General features: G+C 36.2%; 1 protein-coding gene across 1 annotated transcript; it reads right to left on the reverse strand.

Annotated features, from left to right (window-relative positions):
* Positions 1-11,362: 11,362 nt before the first annotated feature.
* Positions 11,363-15,287, reverse strand: LOC103945330 (low-temperature-induced cysteine proteinase). The gene is made up of 5 exons (XM_009355890.3): positions 14,715-15,287; positions 12,806-13,041; positions 12,574-12,714; positions 11,873-12,316; positions 11,363-11,755 (listed from the first exon to the last, which is right to left on the reverse strand). Exons 1-5 carry the CDS (start codon positions 15,208-15,210, stop codon positions 11,663-11,665), a joined length of 1,410 nt encoding a protein of 469 aa, XP_009354165.2. The 5' UTR covers positions 15,211-15,287; the 3' UTR covers positions 11,363-11,662.
* Positions 15,288-19,131: the final 3,844 nt, after the last annotated feature.

Raw genomic sequence — 19,131 nt, forward strand, 5'->3', positions numbered from 1 at the left:
AACATAGCATAACACATTCGAAGTCAAATGGCTTATGTTCCAGAGCCATTTGCAATGCCCATTCCTTCAGCGAACATTCTTTCCAGTGAGTTGGTCGCAACCCAAAGGAGAAGCCATCCAAATACATCACGCAAAGGGACATTGGAGCATAATATGCCTCAAAGATTCAACATTATTACCACATAAAATGCACAATGGGTCAACCGAGATTTTTCTCCTGAGAAGGTTAACCCCCGTAAGGATTATATCAGAAAATACTCTCCAAGTAGTCATTCTTACTTTGGGTGGCACTTTCGCCTTCCACAACTTACCCCATAATGCAGCGAAGGGGCTGCAATCAGAAGATGATAAGGAAGTGAGAGAAGGAGGAGTAACCCACATACGAGCCACATGATACATGATAAGCACTTTTGACAGTGAAAGTTCCTTTTTTATCATAGTGCCATATCAGTTGATCCCTAGCATTTTGTTTGCTCGAAGGAAGGGTGCGTACACGTTCAACCTCCTCAGTCGATAAAAAAGAATTTAATATCACCAAATCCCATTTAGCTTCACTCGTAATGAGATTGCTGATCATGGAAACATTACAATCCGCCTGTTTTGGGGAAAAGACTTAGAACGTAGATGGTTGAGGGATCCAACAGTCACCCCACACCTTGACAGAACTTCCATTCCCTATCTGCCATCTTGACCACGCTTGATCACTTCCTTTGCTGCACAAATACTCCTCCCCACATAAGAAGCATTCGACCGGACCACAACTTCCATAAATGAAGATTGAGGAAAGTATATTTCTTTTAAATTCATTGCTATTAGGGATGACAGATCATGTATAATCCTTCACCCTTGCTTGGCAAGGAGAGCGAGATTAAAAGCCAAAAGATTACGAAACCCAAGGTCACCCTCAAGTTTAGGTAGACAAAGCTTGTTCTAGGCCATCCAATGAATTCTCCTTGTATTCTTGGATTAAGTCCACCAATATGATGCCACTAACCGAGTCAGTTCATCACAGAAATATTTTGGGAGTAAAAAATAATTCATGGTGTACATCGGGATGGTTTGAGCTACAACCTTTACTAACAGCTCTTTACTGGCAGCACTCAAAATTTTCCCTTTTCAGCCTTGAAGTTTCTTCCAAAGTCTCTCTTTGATATGATTAAAACATACCCCACGATTTCTTCCCACAAATGTTGGAAGCCATGAATTGTTCCCTTTCCAGCCTTGAAGTTTCTTCCAAAGTCTCTCTTTGATATGATTAAAACATACCCCATGATTTCCTCCCACAAATGTTGGAAGCCCCAAGTACATCTCATATCTGTCAACTATGTCAACTATTTCCACTCCAATCAAAGTTGCCAGTAGGTTTTGGTCATTCCTTTTGATATTACGACTAAAATACATTGCTCTTTTTTGTAGGTTAACCTCTTGGCCCGAAGCCCTCTCATAGCAAGCTAGAGTTTTTGAACCGTCTCACAGTCCTCCTTTCTAGCTCTACCAAAGATGAAGCTATCAATGGCGAAGAGCAAATGGTTTATAAAAGGGGCATTTTGGCACACTGAAATTCCTTGAATAGCCCCAACCCACTCCATATTTGCAATAAGGGCAGAGAAACCCTCTGCACAAAGCAAGAACAGGTAAGAGGAAATGGGATCTCCCTGCCATAAACCTCTAGACGGGATTACACTAATTCCAGTCCAAATAACCACAGAATAATGAAAATTACCTGCATGTTGTGAAAATCCAAAAAAAAAAAAAAAGTTTAACCTTGCGAATACTGCAAAGAAACTTAAATACACTGTCCAAATCATCAACTTTATCAAATAGATGAAGAACAACCTTTTCTAGACTCAACAATTTCCCAAGATATAGGGGGTGTATTTAATTGAGAATTTAAGAGACTTTTATGAATTTTTATGGAGTTTAATTGATTTGTAGAGATTCCATATAAAATTTTAATTTAATTCCTTGAAATCTCGTGGGAAGAAGTGAGATTTGTGAATGCTTAAAATACACTACGAAATCTCTCAAATTCCCTCTAATTCCTCAACTTTCTCAAATTCTTTAAAATCAATTTCTAATTGAATACACCTGGAATGTTACAAACTTTTTTAAAATCCTAATTGAATACACCTTCAATTTCAAAGAATCACTTAAAATCTTGATTGAATACCCCTAGATTCATTAAAAGAATTAAAATCCCTCAAAATCCTAATTGAATACACCCCGTATACTATCATTCATCACATTCCCTTGCCAATTCAAATACGTAAGATTTGGAGCAGACATAATAAACGATTTGCCAATAGGCAAATCACAGTGCCAACTGCCAATGGATGTCTAGACGTTCAAGTTTCTCACAAGATATTTTAATTAGATCGAGCAGGTTCCCTAGACAAGATACCTCAAAAGATTGTAAAGAACTTTCAGTAGTGATATTTTGCATCCCGCTAACTTCATCAAGGCATAACTCTTTAATACATTTGCAACAACATGAAATCCATTCGCAAAAACCCTCTTCTACAGAAACAGAAATCAAACTGAAGGACACAAGATTAGAAAAAGAAGCTGATGATGATATTGGTGATTTAAGAACAGCACAATTCATCGTCAATAGAGATGGGCAACGGTTATGGTAGACGAGTAACCGCGGTTATTTACCCATAACCGTTTACCTGTTGGTAATTGCATAAACGGTTATATCCATACCTATAACCGTTTATAAACGGTTAACCATACCCATAACCGTTTATCCATTTAACCATAACCATTACCCGTTTTGAACCCGTTTATCATTTTTTTTGACCTATTTACCCCTTTTTCACCCTTCTACATGTTTTTTTTAACAACTTGAAAATTACAAAAGAATTTTTTTTTTTTCATAATTTTCATTTTTTGACAATTAAACACCGTTATAACATGCATTTCCCTATTTTAATCATTTAAATCCTCGTACAATTCCAATAATTGAAATAATAGTTTACGAACGATATTTTTCTACTGTTAGGAAACGAAGCAACCCAATGGAGGCCTCTATGATTCTTGCAATTGCAAATTCACTTGGAGCACCATAGTTGTCCCTACCCAAGAATAGTAGAGCCCCATTGGCTTCTGAGACGCCACCAGCTTGGCCATACATCCTGTTGTACCTAAGAAAATGGCATATAAAGATCCAAGGTATGAGTGGTAAGAGCCTGAATTTCTCAAGTCCGTGGAAGATAAAAAACCATAAGATCCCGTAGATTGATCCCAGTGCCGTTCCTTGAACTCGGGCATTCGTAACTGTGAATGTTGCTTGCCTACCTATTACAAAGGTGATGGTAATGGTGAGGCCTGACCAGTATCCGTTTTCCTTGTTATACAAGAAGCCGAATAACACAGCAAGGCCTAATGCAAGTGAACACTTGAGAGCAAAAATTAAACTCCTGCGACTTGGGAGAGATGAGAGAGAGGGCAGCGAGGAGGGAGAGATGAGCAGGGGACGGGGTGTTTGAGTCTAGCGGAGAGATTGAAAATTTAGGGTTTTTATTTTTTATTTTTTAATTTTACATGTATTAAATTAAATAGGTAAGTGGATACCCGTTATAACCGCGAGTAATACTCATAACCGCTCATTTAAATTTCACGAATAAACTGTTATACCCATAACCATTTGTTCATCTAAATGGTTACCCATAACCATAACTATGAACTTTAAATGAACGGATAATGCGTTTATTCAAACCCATGAGTATTTTGTCCATCCCTAATCTTCATAGATAAAGACCGCAAAGATTGACAAAGAAATACACAAGACGGAAATTCGAAGAGTCTCCCTCCATAGGGTTCAAAACAGAAGCATGGATAAATTTCAATTCCAAGTACTTCAACATTACAACTTACTACATTGTAAATCCACGGGATAATTATAAAGAGTTCGACACCAAAGGCAGATGGGGTGGCATTGTGGTTAAAAGAACGCGGCCAAGAAACACCAAAGCTTTCTATCTTATTTTCCCCACGCTGAATCAAGAATCTATCCAAACAACTTAAATAATTTAACAGCTGCAGCCGATTACTACTGCTGTGGAAAATCCGATTGAAGTTCAATTTGGGAGTTGATAATTGAAGCCTTCTGCATCTTTTGGACACGCTACCGAAACAAGCTAAATATTTTATATCAAAGAAGGAAAGAATGTGATGAGAAATTTGTCTTGAAGATCACTAAATCTGTCCATTTACAGTTTCTCCAGACCTAAAGCCTTTGCAGCCACTAAACACCCTATCCCATTAATTCTAGGGAACTTTAACGAAAAGCTTCTGGTACTGTTCACTTTAACGGAAAACCACATTTTTACACTAAAAAATCAATCCTGGTACTATTCACTTTACTCTTTGTTTTGCCATTATCGTTACAACTCAACGTTTTCAAGCTCTTCTCATTAGTTTTCCTTTAGTTCTAACCTTCACTCTATGCAAACTCGATCCAAATCTGGCATTTACAAACCTAGAGCCTTTGCAGCCACTAAACACCCTATCCCATCTCATATATCTCTAGAATACATCCCTTTTACCTATCTCCAAGCCTCAAAACGCCCTCAATGGAGACATGCTATGAAGGAGGAATTTAATGCACTTCTCAACAATGGTACTTGGTCATTAGTTCCCTATATATCTTCACAGAATTTGGTAGGCTGCAAATGGGTATTCAGGATAAAAAGAAAGCCTAACGGTTCTATAGACAGGTACAAGGCTCAATTGGTAGCCAAGGGATTCGACCAACAGCAAAGCTTGGATTACATAGAAACTTTTAGCCCAGTTGCCAAACCAGTTACAATTCGATTACTTCTCACCATGACAGCTGAGTTCAAATGGTTTTTAAATCAATTAGATGCAAGCATTGCTTTTCTGCATGGTAATCTTTCAGAATTTGTGTTCATGATCCAACCCCCTAGTTTTGGGGATCCTACTAAGTTCAATTGTTTCTGCAAGCTACACAAGTCCCTATAAGGTTTAAAACAGGCTCCTCGAGCTTGGTATGAGAAGTTATACAAAGCTTTGTCCTCTCTTGGCCTTCATGGTTCTCAAAATGATCACTCCTTATTTGTTAAGAAGTCATCTGCATTGGTATTTGTTCTGGTTTAAGTAGATGATATTCTTGTCACTAGTCCCAACTCTCAAGCCTGCAAGGAGACTATTTCTCAGCTTAGTACCCTTTTTCCCATCAAGGATTTGGGTCCTCTCCATTACTTCCTTGAAATTGAATTCAAACGATCTTCTTTTGGGATCTTTATTTCCCAAAAAAAATATATTTTGGATATTCTCAAGAAAGCTAACATGGATGATGAAAAACCATGTATCACTTCTCTCAGCACTTCCTCTTTGGATCATAATTCTCCATTTTTGCAGGATCCAACTGAATACAGGTCTCTAGTTGGTGGTCTTCGGTACTTAACCTATTCCAGACCGGATTTGTTATTTGCAGTTAATTTGGTTTGCCAATTCATGCAACATCCCATTTGAAGCAGTTAAACGGATTCTCAGGTACTTAAAGGGTACTCTTGACCTTGGTCTTTGGTTTCCACAGTCTTCAAAACCTTTTAGCATCAATGCTTTCTCGAATGCAAATTAGGTAGGTTGCCATATAGATAGACGATCTACTGGAGGGTTTTTCATTTTTTTGGGAGATTCTATCCTAAGCTGGAGTCCCAAGAAACAGACAACGGTTGCCCACTCCTCAACTGAAGCTGAGTATAGGTCTCTTGCTAACACTGTTGCTGAGATCACCTGGATTTGCAAGTTATTAACTGATGTTGGATTGGTTTTGTCTTGTCCTCCTAAGCTTTGGTGTGATAACATCTTTGCTATATCTCTTGCAAGAATCCCATTTTTCATGCCCGGACCAAACATGTGGAAATTGATTACCACTACATTCGAGAGAAAGTTCTTTCCAAGGAAGTCTTTGTTCATTTCATCTACACTCAAGATCAAATAGCAGACATTTGTACCAAATCTTTGCCTAAAGCTCAATTTCTTCTTCTTCGAGACAAACTTTCACTAAGATTCCCTAAGTTTAGTTTGAGGGGGATATTAGGGGTAGTATTGTAAAGGACAAAACTTAGTATTGTTAAGTTTTGTTATTTCAGTTGTATTTTATATAGTTGGTTAGTTAGGGTGAGCTGTTAATGCAAGAGTGTTAGTATCTTGTATATAAATACTTGTGTGTAATCTTATTGATTAAGTAATGCAAATACAGTTTTCAATAAGCCAACCCCTAATTCATGGCTTGAGTTACAGAGCATATTGGTAATTGACAAGAATCTGTATGTCTTTCAACTGATCAAATGCAATACATAAAAAGAGCCTTTCCCATTATTACTTTCTCAATTAAGGTTTTGATCGAGTTTGTATTTCAAATATAATTACTTGGTGTTGCTTGTTTGTATTTTTCCAATTTTCCCATCATATGCTCATCAGCTGAAGCAAAAATAACTTTTCAAGAAAAAAAAAAAGAAAAAAAAAGAAGGATGAAAAGCAATAGACGATTTGATATTCAAAGGATGTCCGCAGACTGCAGTACATAAAATCATGAAAGGGTAAATAAATTCAGTTTATAGATTCTCAAACCATTTTTCCGGAAAATCAATAGGTATCGAACACAAGGCCCTAAAAAGAATAAAATTTGCTTTTGAAACCAAACGTTAGGCAACATATACCGAAATATTGAACAATTATTCGGCCCCGCCGAAATTTCAGAATTTTGGTGGAAACAACTTAACGAAATGTCGAGACCATTAAGTTTCTGTGTTTTGAACTTATTATTTTTAAGCAATATTGAGGAGAGAATAAAGGAGAACCGAGTTTGAGATATGTATTTCATTTCTATTGGGTACTTAATATTTGCATGATGTAAGCAAATTTTGGCCATTAGAAATGAAATACATCATGTTCCATCCATTAACCAATTCACAATAGAAAACACTTCACAAAAGCCACAGCCAAAGTCATGAGTGAATCTACATATCAGCAACAGTAATAACATAATTGTAAACTTCATACAAATATAACTATAAAGTACATGAAGGCAAAAAGTAGAACCAGCTAGGGGTGGGTTCAAAAAACCGAAAACCGAATCAGACCGAGGCCGAAAAAAACCGAACCGCAAAAAAACCGAACCGAAATTGTCAAACCGAACCGAACCAAATTTGACCAGTTCGGTTTCGGTTTTTGAGGCTCGGAAACCGAACCGAACCGAACCGATATATATATATATATATAATTTTTTTGAATATTTATAAATAGTTTAGTCATACAATCATAACAAAATAGAACCTGTTGCCAAGTTGGTTTCAATGAAACTTTACAAGCTGGAGGCATGGGTTTGAACCCTCATGCCTTCAGGATTTGTGAGGTTATTTTTAATTTTTTAATCTTTTTAACAAAACCCTTAAACCTTTATTGCATTTGATTTTGTTAGATTATTTTAAATAACATTTTAATTAGTATCTTTTCTTTTATTATTTCTATGTAGAAATGGCAAGTGGAAGTTCAAAAAAAGGTGATATGTTGCCCCCTAGGCCACCCAAGCATTAGCAAACAAATTGTCGTTGAAAAAGTACGTGGATCACTCTCATTGTGGGGCACTTGAAAGTTGAAATTTGGAATGTTTATTTTAGTCTTTTAGATGTGGAATACTTAAACTTTGATGTTTATTTTAAGTTTGGACTTTTGGAAGATTTAAATTTTGATGTTTATTTAACTTTGGACTTTGAAACACTTGATTATAATTAAACTTTGAATTGAATGTTTATTTTCATTGTCTTTGAGTTGAGACTATGATTATATTAGAAATTTGGAATGCTTATTTTGAGTCTTGACGATTATGTTGAAATAGGACTTATTACAAAATGGATGCAAGTTGTTTTCATATACTTTTTTTAAGCTACTTGGAAAAAAAAGCAAATAAAAAAAAAAAAAAAAATCGAACCAGGCCGAAACCGAACCGAATATAAACCGAACCGAACACAAATCGATAGAAAACCGAACCGAACCGAACAGTAATTTCGGTTCGGTTTCCGGTTTTCGTAAAAAACCGAACCGAACGGAACCGAACCCACCCCTAGAACCAGCATCTCCAAATTCAATCAAATGCTGCGAGAGAGTTCATGCGTAAACCGCGAGAGTTGAACATTGCATCTAAAGCCAAAGGCTGCATTCAAACCATCTAAGCCCTAGTTTGGTATTAAGGTAATTCTGAAAAAAGTAGCTATAAAAAAAAGTTGATAGTTTTTTTATGTTTGGTAAACATTCAGCTTCAATTTTTTTCACAGTTTTGGGTGAAAAAAAGCCAAAAACACAAAGTTGCAAAACCCAGCTTTGAAAAAAAGGCTTTTTTTCACATCTGTTTTACATAAAAGTTTACCAAACACTATGTTTACCAAACTAGCAGTATTATAGTGTTTGGTAAACTTTTATGTAAAACAGATGTGAAAAAAAACCCTTTTTTCAAAGCTGGGTTTTGCAACTTTGTGTTTTTGGCTTTTTTTCACCCAAAACTGTGAAAAAAAAACTGAAGCTGAATGTTTACCAAACATTAAAAAACTCTCAACTTTTTTTGATAGCTACTTTTTTCAGAATCACCTCAGTACTAAACCAGGCCTAAGTCCACAAAGATAACTATGGAGCGATTTTATGTCATCGTGAACAGCTGTAGCTTTGGAACTCATCGTGCTCTCAGTCAAGATTCGCTTCAAATTTGGATGATCATCACATGAATACTTTACGACCATTTTTTTCAAATTACGAGCATGCTCCAGCATATACTTTGCTAACTCAATCCCATTCGAAGTAAGATCCATAGTAACCTGCTAGGTTGAGAAACAAAAGCAAGGTTCTGGAGTTCCCAATAACTCTTACTAAACAAAGATGACTGAAAAGGAAGGAGAAAGATTAATATAGTAAAAACCAATTGATTGCAAAACCGAAAAACACAGATAAGGAAACATGGTAAAAACTAAGTTGCGCATAAAACAAGTATTTAAAAGGCCAAAAAACGCATAAAATTTCACTTATATGAGTTTCTTGGTAGCGAAAGAATTTTCTCCTTCTGTGCAAAGTATTTAAGTTTGGCACTGCTTTAAAAAGAGAGACCAGTGTCGGGACTCTGTGATCTTCAATGAGTTCTTCAAAATCTATACGCAGAAATGTAACATCATGCAATGGTCCCGGCACAAGACCTCTATACAAATCATATTATGTACCGATTATTCTTTCCAACTAGCATAAAAATGATAGAATTCTCATTTCATGTACCTTCATGGTCGCTTCGTCCAGAATTAGAAATTTAACCCTGCGCCTACTGTAAAGGAACTTGATTGCACTGTCCAAGTCATACACGCCAAATCGATGAGAGAGCTTAACTTTTTCTAAACGAAAGAGTTCCCCAAAATTCAGATTGTTATTCATCACATTCCCTACCCTACTCAAGCACTTAAGATTTGGAGCAGACATAACAAATAATCTGTCATTAGGGGAATTACGTGACCAGTCAATGCTGATATGTTCAAGTTTCTCCCCAAAAACTTTTAGATAGAGGAGGCCCACACCAGAAACCTCAAATGATTCCAAAGAACTTTCAATGGGGATATTTTCTATCCCTGTAACACTTTCAAGCCGGATATCCTTAATGCATTTGCAACAACATGAGATCCATTTGCAAAACCCCTCCTCTAAAGTAACAAAGTTCAATCTCAAGAACACAATATTATTAGAGGAGGGAGAGGATGATGGTGATTTAATAATGCCGTACTTTAAACTCACACGTAGAGACCTCAAAGAACGACAAGAAAATATGCAAGAAGGAAATTGTAACAGTGCCCCCTCATAATCTTGTACGTAACCTGCTTCAACCAACTCAAATTCAAGTGCTTCAACATTACATCTTACCGCGTTATAAATCCACGCGAAGATTTGATAGAGCTCTTCATCAAAACCCCGAGCTGTGGCAGTGGCAGAGAAGACACGGCACAACCTAAGAGAAAAATGTGTATCTTACTATACTATTCCCACGCTGAATCAAGAATCTATCAAAAGAACTCAAAAAATTTGACAAATGCGGATCGACAGAATTATGCAACAAAACACCGATAAACTCGTATTGTTGGAGTTGATAAATGAAGTCTTCTGCAACTTTTGGACACGGTCCCAAGACGAGTGAGCTCTTTTGTATCATCAAGGAAGTGAATATGATGAGCAACTTCATCCGGGAGATTACTAAATCTTGTCCATTACTGTATAAGCAGGACCTGGAACTGGATCCCCTTCTGATCTAAGGATTTGAGCCCACTAATCAATAAATCCGGATCATTGAAATTTGATTCGACGATTACAAACAAGAGGTATCTCTCAAAGTTATAATAATTGTAGCCGTTAGATCAAATTTCAATGACCTGAATTCATTAATTAGTGGGCTCAGATCCTTTTGGATCCGGAGGGGATCCAGTTCCAATTTAGTATACCCATTAGCGAGGATGCCTGAATTAATTTGCTTTAAATTTGTTAGCTAGGAAAGTGTGAATTTGCTGCTTTTCCATGAAACTCTTTCCAATTAATTAAAGAGTTGGAATACTAATGGCAATATCGAGCGATTGGCGATTTGTCTTCTAAATATTATCAATTATTTTTTTAGAGGACCTCAAGAGTGCAGAATAACTGGTCGTATGAATTTCAATTGATTCATTTGACCGTGAAGCTGAAGGACAAATAATATAAATAATATTTCATTTAAGCACATTTTTTCCAAGTGAGATATTATGTTCCCTTTACTAAGCAAATTGCAGACCTTTTAACTTGGAAAATTATTAGCCTTTTAGGTACCCTTGGTACGTAGATAAGATGGAATGGGATGCAACGGAATTTGAAAATTTATTTGTAAGGTTTTATTTTTTTAATTTTTTTTACCAAACCTAGTCACAAGGGTTTCAGTTAGCAAAAGTGTGTTTTTGTTGTAATCATTTTGATATTTTTATTAAAAATGCAAGTGTTTCTTAATTAAAGTTGTGGTTGTAACAATGCATATATAGTTGTTTCTAAGTTTTTTTACCAAACATTTTCAAAAATACTTTAACCATCAAAAACACGTTTTTAGCCATTTCAGAATCAATCTCAAGCCTTCAATCTTGTTATTTGTTTTAGACCATACAATATTAAGGGGGACGATTGAACGGATACAACTAGTAACTCTTAAGCAACATTCGCCTTGTGTAGTCTTCATATGTTTACAGTTTACTTAATTAATTGCCTGTTTGTGATTAACTTGCGTAGGTATTAGCACATTCTGGCAAAATGAAATATCACATTCCATATATTAAGCAAATTACAATAAGGATTGGGAGCGAAGCACTTTTCATAAAAGCCAAAGCCAAATTCATGAAAACTTACAGAGCATATTTGCTAAATTGACAACAATATGTATTGTCTTTCAACTGATCAAATGCAATAAGTAATAAATACAGGCCTATATACAAATCAGAATCTGAAATAATCCTTTTCTTGGACTATAAATTACGATTAAGAGCGTAATCCGCTGGTAACGATAAACGAAGGAGGAGATTATCAATCATGCTTTGATACTTCTCTTCCTTCTTAGCTTTTGTTAAACCACTGCATCAAGGCTTGGGTGTTTTGCTTAAGCACTGCTGCTCTTTCCGCCACCAACAGCCCAGTGGGGTTTTGCGGCGGTGCGCTTCAATGCCTTCACTCCCAAAGGATTGCCCTTGCTCTGTTTCAGCAAGAAAGTAAAACAATGTAAGAAAATAATTAACGAGCGGCAACTGAAACAAAATGAAAAATTAAAACGAAATGGTCATCAGAAATGGGGACTTTTATGTGTTCTTACCATCAAACAAGCTCCGGCATTGACATCGCAAACAGGATATGCGCTTGGGCAGCAACTGTAATGGTCATCACAGCAGGTGGCACCTTCAAGTGGACAGCATCCCCAAGTAAAGCAATAGTTTCCAATCTGGTAAATGCAGCAGCACGTGTTGCTCTCAGGGCAAGAGTAGTACTCGTCACAAACTGATATCGGAGATGGAGGAGAAGGACCGGGGTTAGGGGGATTCTGGCCATTCTTTATCGGGTAAGAAGGCTCCATGGCAATTCCACATATCCCATTAGCGGTGTTGCCCAGATTACGCTGCATCCTGATGTATCCCTTCTCTCCCCAGCTTTCGCCCCATGAGTTTCTCACTATCCAGTAATCGAGCCCCTTGTCTGTGCCGTATCCAACAACTGTCACACCATGGTCCAAATCCGTCCCACAACGTCCTGTAAATACACCCTGAAATAGTGAAGCCATGCGGCAAATTAGTTCATGCATTTTCTTCAAAAGCCGTCAAAACAATCATATCACACTGACTTGAGCTGCAGTCTACTTTATTTGGTATAATAAATAATGAAATATTCTTCAACGAGTAACGCTCTCCTGTCAGATTGTTCATCAACATATGTATTTGTTTTACTACATAAGCCCGACAAGAGAACAACATTTCTCTCTTTATTGCAAAGATTTTGTGATATAAAGTGAAGAAAACTTACGGAGTAATACAACTGGAAGTCTCTGCCACCTCCTTCAATGGCAACGGCGATTGGCTGATTGGCAACAGCCTTTTTCAATGCTTCCTCACTGTTTACAGGAACATCTTCATAAGTGTCGATCGAAACCACCCTGGCATTTTTCTGCATAGAAGAAAACAAATGACCAAATGAGCGTGAACTTTAGCTCCTCTTCAAAAATATTTCAGCTAAGCAAATGACAAAAAATACTGACCCTGTAGGGGTCACATGCGGCATCGTATCCTTTGTAAGGATAGTCCTCTTCGCTGTCAATTCCGCCATTTTTTATGATGAACTCAAAGGCGTAGTCCATGAGACCTCCATTGCATCCTTCATTGTATGTTGTATCGCAGTCTACCAGCTCCTGCTCAGATAGTGAGATGAGGTCACCGGTCACTAGCTTATTGATACCTTCCACGGCGGAGATAGTTGAGAATGCCCAGCAACTCCCTGTAATATACAATCAAATTCATTTGGTTACTACTCAAAAAAAGGATTCCAAGGTAACTTGATAATATGTGAAGCTATGTATCACTTGCTAGCGACACATTGTAAGATTAGAGCAAAAGCATATAACAATTATTTTTCTGGTAATTATGATACGTTGATCCAATGCTAGTCGAATCCAAGAAATTATCTAATCTTAATTGAATATATATCACAAAACCAACGAGTTACAAAGATGACAAAAGAGGACCCTTTTACTTCAATAGAGTTAAGAAATATTTGGAAAAAAAAATCAATCATCATGCAGCTGGGTATTAAGACCATCTCCATATCAAATTTCAATTTTATAGTCGATGTGGCAAAGTAACATTTTGTAAAGCCTCTTATTCTAACCGAAATATCAAATTAAAATGTTTTTTTGTTATTGGGTCAAAATTTAATAATAAATTAATAAAAAATTGAAGAAAAATAAAGAAATATGTGAGTCCAACATTAAAATAAAACAATTGCAGCAAAGTAGAGAATGTTGATTCAGGTAGGATTTGACATCTCTTTTGAAACTTTAAAAAAATAAAAAATCATCCTTTTTTGGTCAAAACAGTCCACGTAGGATTTTTAACCTGAGATGCTTTAAAACTATGTGGATCCTCCTAGGACGAATGGAAATAGGGACCAAGGTGGCCCCAAGACCACCTGAGTCCATAATGCATACACGTGAAGGTCTTTTGAAAACCTTCCGAATGTTTGGTAGTGATAGTTTTTTGTACTTACTAAATGTTTTATGTAATACATATTAGACATATTTTGACATGTTGTGTTGACATCACTCGATAAGTTGTATTTACATCACTCATCATATTACTCCGATGTAAGCCAATATATGTTGACATGTGCACAACAAACTCACCATGAATCAACTGATATATTTTTTTTTGGCACAATTCGTGCTCTATTCCTATTCCTATGAACCTACAATATAAAAAAAAAAACACCTAGAATAACGCTAGGTAAACTAATTTTTTAAACAAAATTTGCAAATCATATGACGTATCATAAATAAAAAAATAAACATATTGATAAATACTTTAGTAATAAACCAATCATCAATAATCATGTCTTATAATTTACAAAATCTAATTTAAATAAATAGTTTCCCAGCATAACCCAAAAAAGGGGAAACAAGAACAGTAATTTGTAAAAATCCTCCCCTTCATTACTGCAGGCAACCCAGATTCTTCTGTCGGATATTTTTACCTGTTATTTTTTTCCTACCATAAAAGAAGGAAGATATTTTTATCTAATTTTTTTCATCTTTACAAACAAAAAATTGGAATTATGTTCACGTATTTGGTCTCCAAGTATAAGGTAATTCAAACATGGAAACTGCAAAATCCATGTCTGAAACTATGGATTTCGGAATAATCAACTGTCTAAGTGAATACTCCACGTTTGATTTAGGTTAAACCCCTTTGATTAAGCAATAATCAACCAGTTTATCAAAGTCAACGACTCCCTAATCACACACCTCTGACATATCACCAAGCAAACCCAAAATTCTAAACGAATTAGGACCACGCAAAAGAGAGAAACATCACCGATAAATCATTAAACAGAATAATTTCGTAATTATTTAATAAAAAAGTAAAAACAATTAAATAAATAGAATAAAAATTTACCGCAGCTGCCTTGGTCTTTGACTGGGTTAACTGCGCCCTCCTCCCTCCAATCAATGGAGTCAGGCAACGAATCGCCGACACGCGGCGCGTACCGGTCACTCTTGGTATTCCTGTTGGAGAGCCGCTTCTTCTGAGCGCGAGTCTTGGTGCCAAGGTAAGTGTTCCGGTACTCCTCGTTCGACAGATCGGCGAACCGGTTCAGACCCAGCTTGTAGCTGAGGTTCTTGGAGTTCTGTTCGTCGATGTACCTGAGGTTGTCTTTAAAGATCTGGAACCGCCGCTCCTTCTCTCCCAGGGCGTTGTATGCCTTGCCGTGCTCCGCCAGCCACCCCTCGTACATCGACATCACCTCATCGTCAGTCCTCCAGCTGCCCGTGGACTTGCCGTCTCCGAGGTTGTTGTCGTAGGAGATGATGGACATGTCGAGGGCCGATGAGACAGTGAAGATCGTGAGGAGGAGGACTGCCACGGCCGGCGACGATCGGTACGGCCCCATGTTTTTGCTGTGTTTGTATGCTGAGAAAACAGAGAGAGAAGGGTGGCAGTTGTGAGAAGTAGGAAATGAATGCGTGCGAGAAAGGCGGAGGTGTGGTGGGGTGCTTATAAAGGGAAAAGTTTGATGCGGGGTCGCTGGATATATTTATTAAAATTATATTCATTTTCAGAATAATTGGATGGGATAATTTCTAATAGAATAGAAAATATAGAATGTTGTAACTTTATTGGTATAAAATTGGCAAAGCTGAATTGCACATCCTTAATCATGTTCGAATCTCTGTGTCTTGAGTCTAAAAGTCAAAAAATTTAAATCGCTTACTTTAAATTTGGTGATCCTTGTAACCCATTTTACTGATTTACGTCACAAAAACCAAGAGTTTAGATCTTTTTTTAACGTTTAGGATCTTCTGATTCATGGACTCTAGATTCACCGAAGACGATCTCAATTCTATTGTCACGTTCCCATCAACGCCACAACGTTATGTGGTAAAAGTTGTTTAATCATTGTGTTGATTATTGTTACCAATCCAAGTTAAATTCTTTATTTCGTTGAAACTAAATTTTTTTTTTTTATAACGAGATGGTAATTTATCGTATAGAGGCTTAAGATTAAATGCAACTTCATCAAAACAATATACAAAAAGTTTCCTATTAAGAAAATGGCTATTTGCTTTCAGTTTCTTTTCTTCTATTTTTTATTTTTAAGAAATTAAGAGAATACAATAAAAAAGTCATTTATTATTGAGAAAATAAGAAAGTGGATGATTGGAAATTAGGAATACAACAAGGAGTGTGGGACCATCAGGATGAGATATGATAGGCTGGAGGAGGAGCCCAAGTCCAAGCCCACTGCCAATCACTGTTCGACAAGACAGTGTGGGACCCGTTAGGATGAGATTTAAAATTATAATTATGACATCGGTTAAAATTCTTTGTTCAGCTTGTACACTCACGTACAACTATTGAACAATTGAGTCCGTTTGATTGTAGTTATAAGTAAGGTAAAATTTTTCATAATTTTTCCGAACTCGACGGATGTGAATATATTGTAGCTTCTCATTAGTTATTAATTTTACTTATTTATTATTATATAATAAAAAACAAAGAATGTACTGTATGGTGGTGGGTTGGGCACGCAGTCAGATTTAGGTTTGGGGTGTAGCGTTGTATTTTCGTATGAATTGGGAGAGTGTCGGAAAGAGACTGCTCCATTCGTCCCACTATTTGGAGAGACTTTTCATGTTGCTTGTACCAATTCAATTATTTCCTCCCCCTTCATTTTCCACCCACTGTGTCACCTCAATTGTAAATTTTTATTTTCCAAATCCATATAAATATAATTCTTTCGTTCACCACGGGACAAGACTCAAATATTCAACGAATTAAAAGATCGAGGCAAACAAAAAAAATTTCTTGTAGATCACCTATACTCATGATCCTGAATTTGATTTCTTTCTCTTCAGATGTTACTTGTATTATAAAAAAATCTCTTTAACATGTCAACTCCAAAAAAATATACAAAAACTTACAATTTGTAAGATTACGCCAATTGGTTTGGAATATCTATTTGTCACACATGCAATGAATGGGCCATAGCTTTTTGTTGTGAGATTCATATTTTATACCTAAAAAGAAGTTGCCCGTCTTCAAGCTCTTAATTACGGTCATACATCCTCCATTAGGAAATTGAATTATATAGTCCCAAGAATAATAATTGAGAAACTACAAAAAGGTTAATTGCTACTTCCGTGGGGCCATGAATCATCGTGAAATTTTAGTAGATATTTTTATGCGGACGGTCCCAAAATTCCCAATTCCAATCAAAAGACCCACACACGACACGAAAGTGCGCTTTATGATAAGAGGCTTGATCAGGGAAGCAACAAACATGAATCCACATATTTTTACTTTAGAAATGAAGAATCTAAGTTCTTCAAATTCAGCTTTAGAGAACGTCAAGAAGATTATTTTAAAGTGAAACTCGTTATGAATTTTTTTTTATTTTATAATTTAATTTTAATTTTCATATTAACATTTAAATTCATATTCTTGTTGTTCAAAAAAAAAAAAAAAAAAGAATTTGAAAAAGTGTTAACCGTTACTTAAAATTCGTAATCAAATTCTTAAATATCAGGAACAAATAAACTAGAAGAACCAACACGGGGTGGCCCAGCGGTTGAGGACAAATTCCAAGCCCGTATTCCATAAGCACGTCTTGGGTTTAATTCTTACTGTTGGTGAATCGCACGATGGTGGCCAGAGGAGGTTAAAATGCATCTGTGAGTCTTTCCAACCCCCAAAAAGGTGGACTGTCATGGCAAAGCACCAACTGGTCCCCTTTTTTAAAATAAATAAATAAATCCACTAGTAGACTAGTTGATTTGATTTTCTTTCTAGTTTCCCTATTCTTAAGTTTCTCACTTTATCTCATTTATAATAAGTAAACATGCACATATAGTTTCATATGTATACAAATTTTTAAATTTGCCCCTTCTGTGTGTGTATTAATTTAACTTTTGAGTAAGTTGACACTTCTTAATCGGTAGATTAATTTCACGTAAATTATTTTTCAACTTGTTTTTTTTTTTATATATATAAAAGGGTAGTTAATTTCATTGAATATAGTTCATGTTTAAAGATAATAATCTCACCTGGCTAATTGATATTAGTGCGAAAACTAAACTTTTTTCGAATTTAATGTATATTAATGAAATGTAGCGAAAGTAAGATTGATTTGCGGTGGCAAATAAGAGGAACACTTACGTGAGAAATTAGGAAACAGTGGGCTAAAGTAAAGATTCCACGACATATTGGTCGGTAGAGGGCTCCAAAAGATGCATCGTTGATTCCCCACGATACTTTCTATTTCAATTCCCATTTTAAAAATATAGAAAAACTTAATCTTAGCTTTGAGTCACCAACTAAGACACTTGCCCCATGTGGAACTGTACACTAACAAGCCTTCCAAGCTGTTACGCCAAAAAGAACAATTTACGTGGAACATGTTCGTTGTTGTATCTAGTTGTGAATTTAGAACAAATTATTTGGAGGATCATGTAAAAGTTCATAAATATTCCTTATACGTATAAGAACCTTAAAAATTAAACCATAGCTTTATCATTTATAATTTATAGAAGAAATAATAATACAAGTTACAATTGTCCACAACGTATTTTTATATTTTGAAAACGCTGCATTATAGCTTCCTTATCAATGGAAGAAAAAACATTGCTCTTCATATAAACCACCATGCTATTAATCAACTATTCATCTCCCATTCGATAACACGATAGACTTTTTACAATATTCATAACGAAAAAACTTTTCCCACTAAAGTAATACCAACTAATAGAACAAAAGTCAATACGGGGTGGTAGGAGGTTGGGGCTTAGGGATTGAGTTTGGTTGGATTCAGATTTAAGAATTGGAATTGAGTTAGGGGCTTGCAGCAGCCGGCAGATATATTTTTTAATAAAATAACCTAGCTCAAAATGACATCGTTTTGGTTAGGTAATATTTAAAAAATAATAATAATAAGGGTAACCCCTCATTAAGGCATTATATCAAGCAGTTGATGGCAATGCATGAAAGGCAACTCCAACTTTTAAAGGAACAACACCTAAGTCATCTATAGAGATTCATCAGATTCAGAGAATCAACTAACGTCCTTGTTATACTGTAACGTTATGTTAAAAACATATACATAATATTAATCATGAATCAATATATTATGGTGACGATAAATCTGCTTTATGTATATAGATCTCGTTCTACAGGAGAGGACAGGGGAGGAGAGGAGATGGGTAGTGGGCCCGCAAGCCCATGGTGTAAAGTTATCACAGTTCCGATAAAGTGGGACGTGAGAGGTGAGCTTGCTGAATGCGACTTGTCTCTTCCACTAGAACGCAGAAACATCCGA

The sequence above is a fragment of a genome, unplaced genomic scaffold, assembly GCF_019419815.1.
Source record: "Pyrus x bretschneideri cultivar Hongxiangsu unplaced genomic scaffold, Pyrus_bretschneideri_v1 Contig15, whole genome shotgun sequence".
NCBI classification, from domain to species: Eukaryota; Viridiplantae; Streptophyta; class Magnoliopsida; order Rosales; family Rosaceae; genus Pyrus; species Pyrus x bretschneideri.

Bases quoted from the DNA above. Each gene is read 5' to 3' on its own strand.
- LOC103945330 (XM_009355890.3), bottom strand. From the start codon at position 15,210: ATGGGGCCGTACCGATCGTCGCCGGCCGTGGCAGTCCTCCTCCTCACG. The intron at 13,042-14,714 runs GTAAATTTTTAT...TGTATATTACAG, and splicing joins CAAAGACCAAGGCAGCTGCG to GGAGTTGCTGGGCATTCTCA. The intron at 11,756-11,872 runs GTAAGAACACAT...TTGCTGAAACAG, and splicing joins ATGCCGGAGCTTGTTTGATG to AGCAAGGGCAATCCTTTGGG.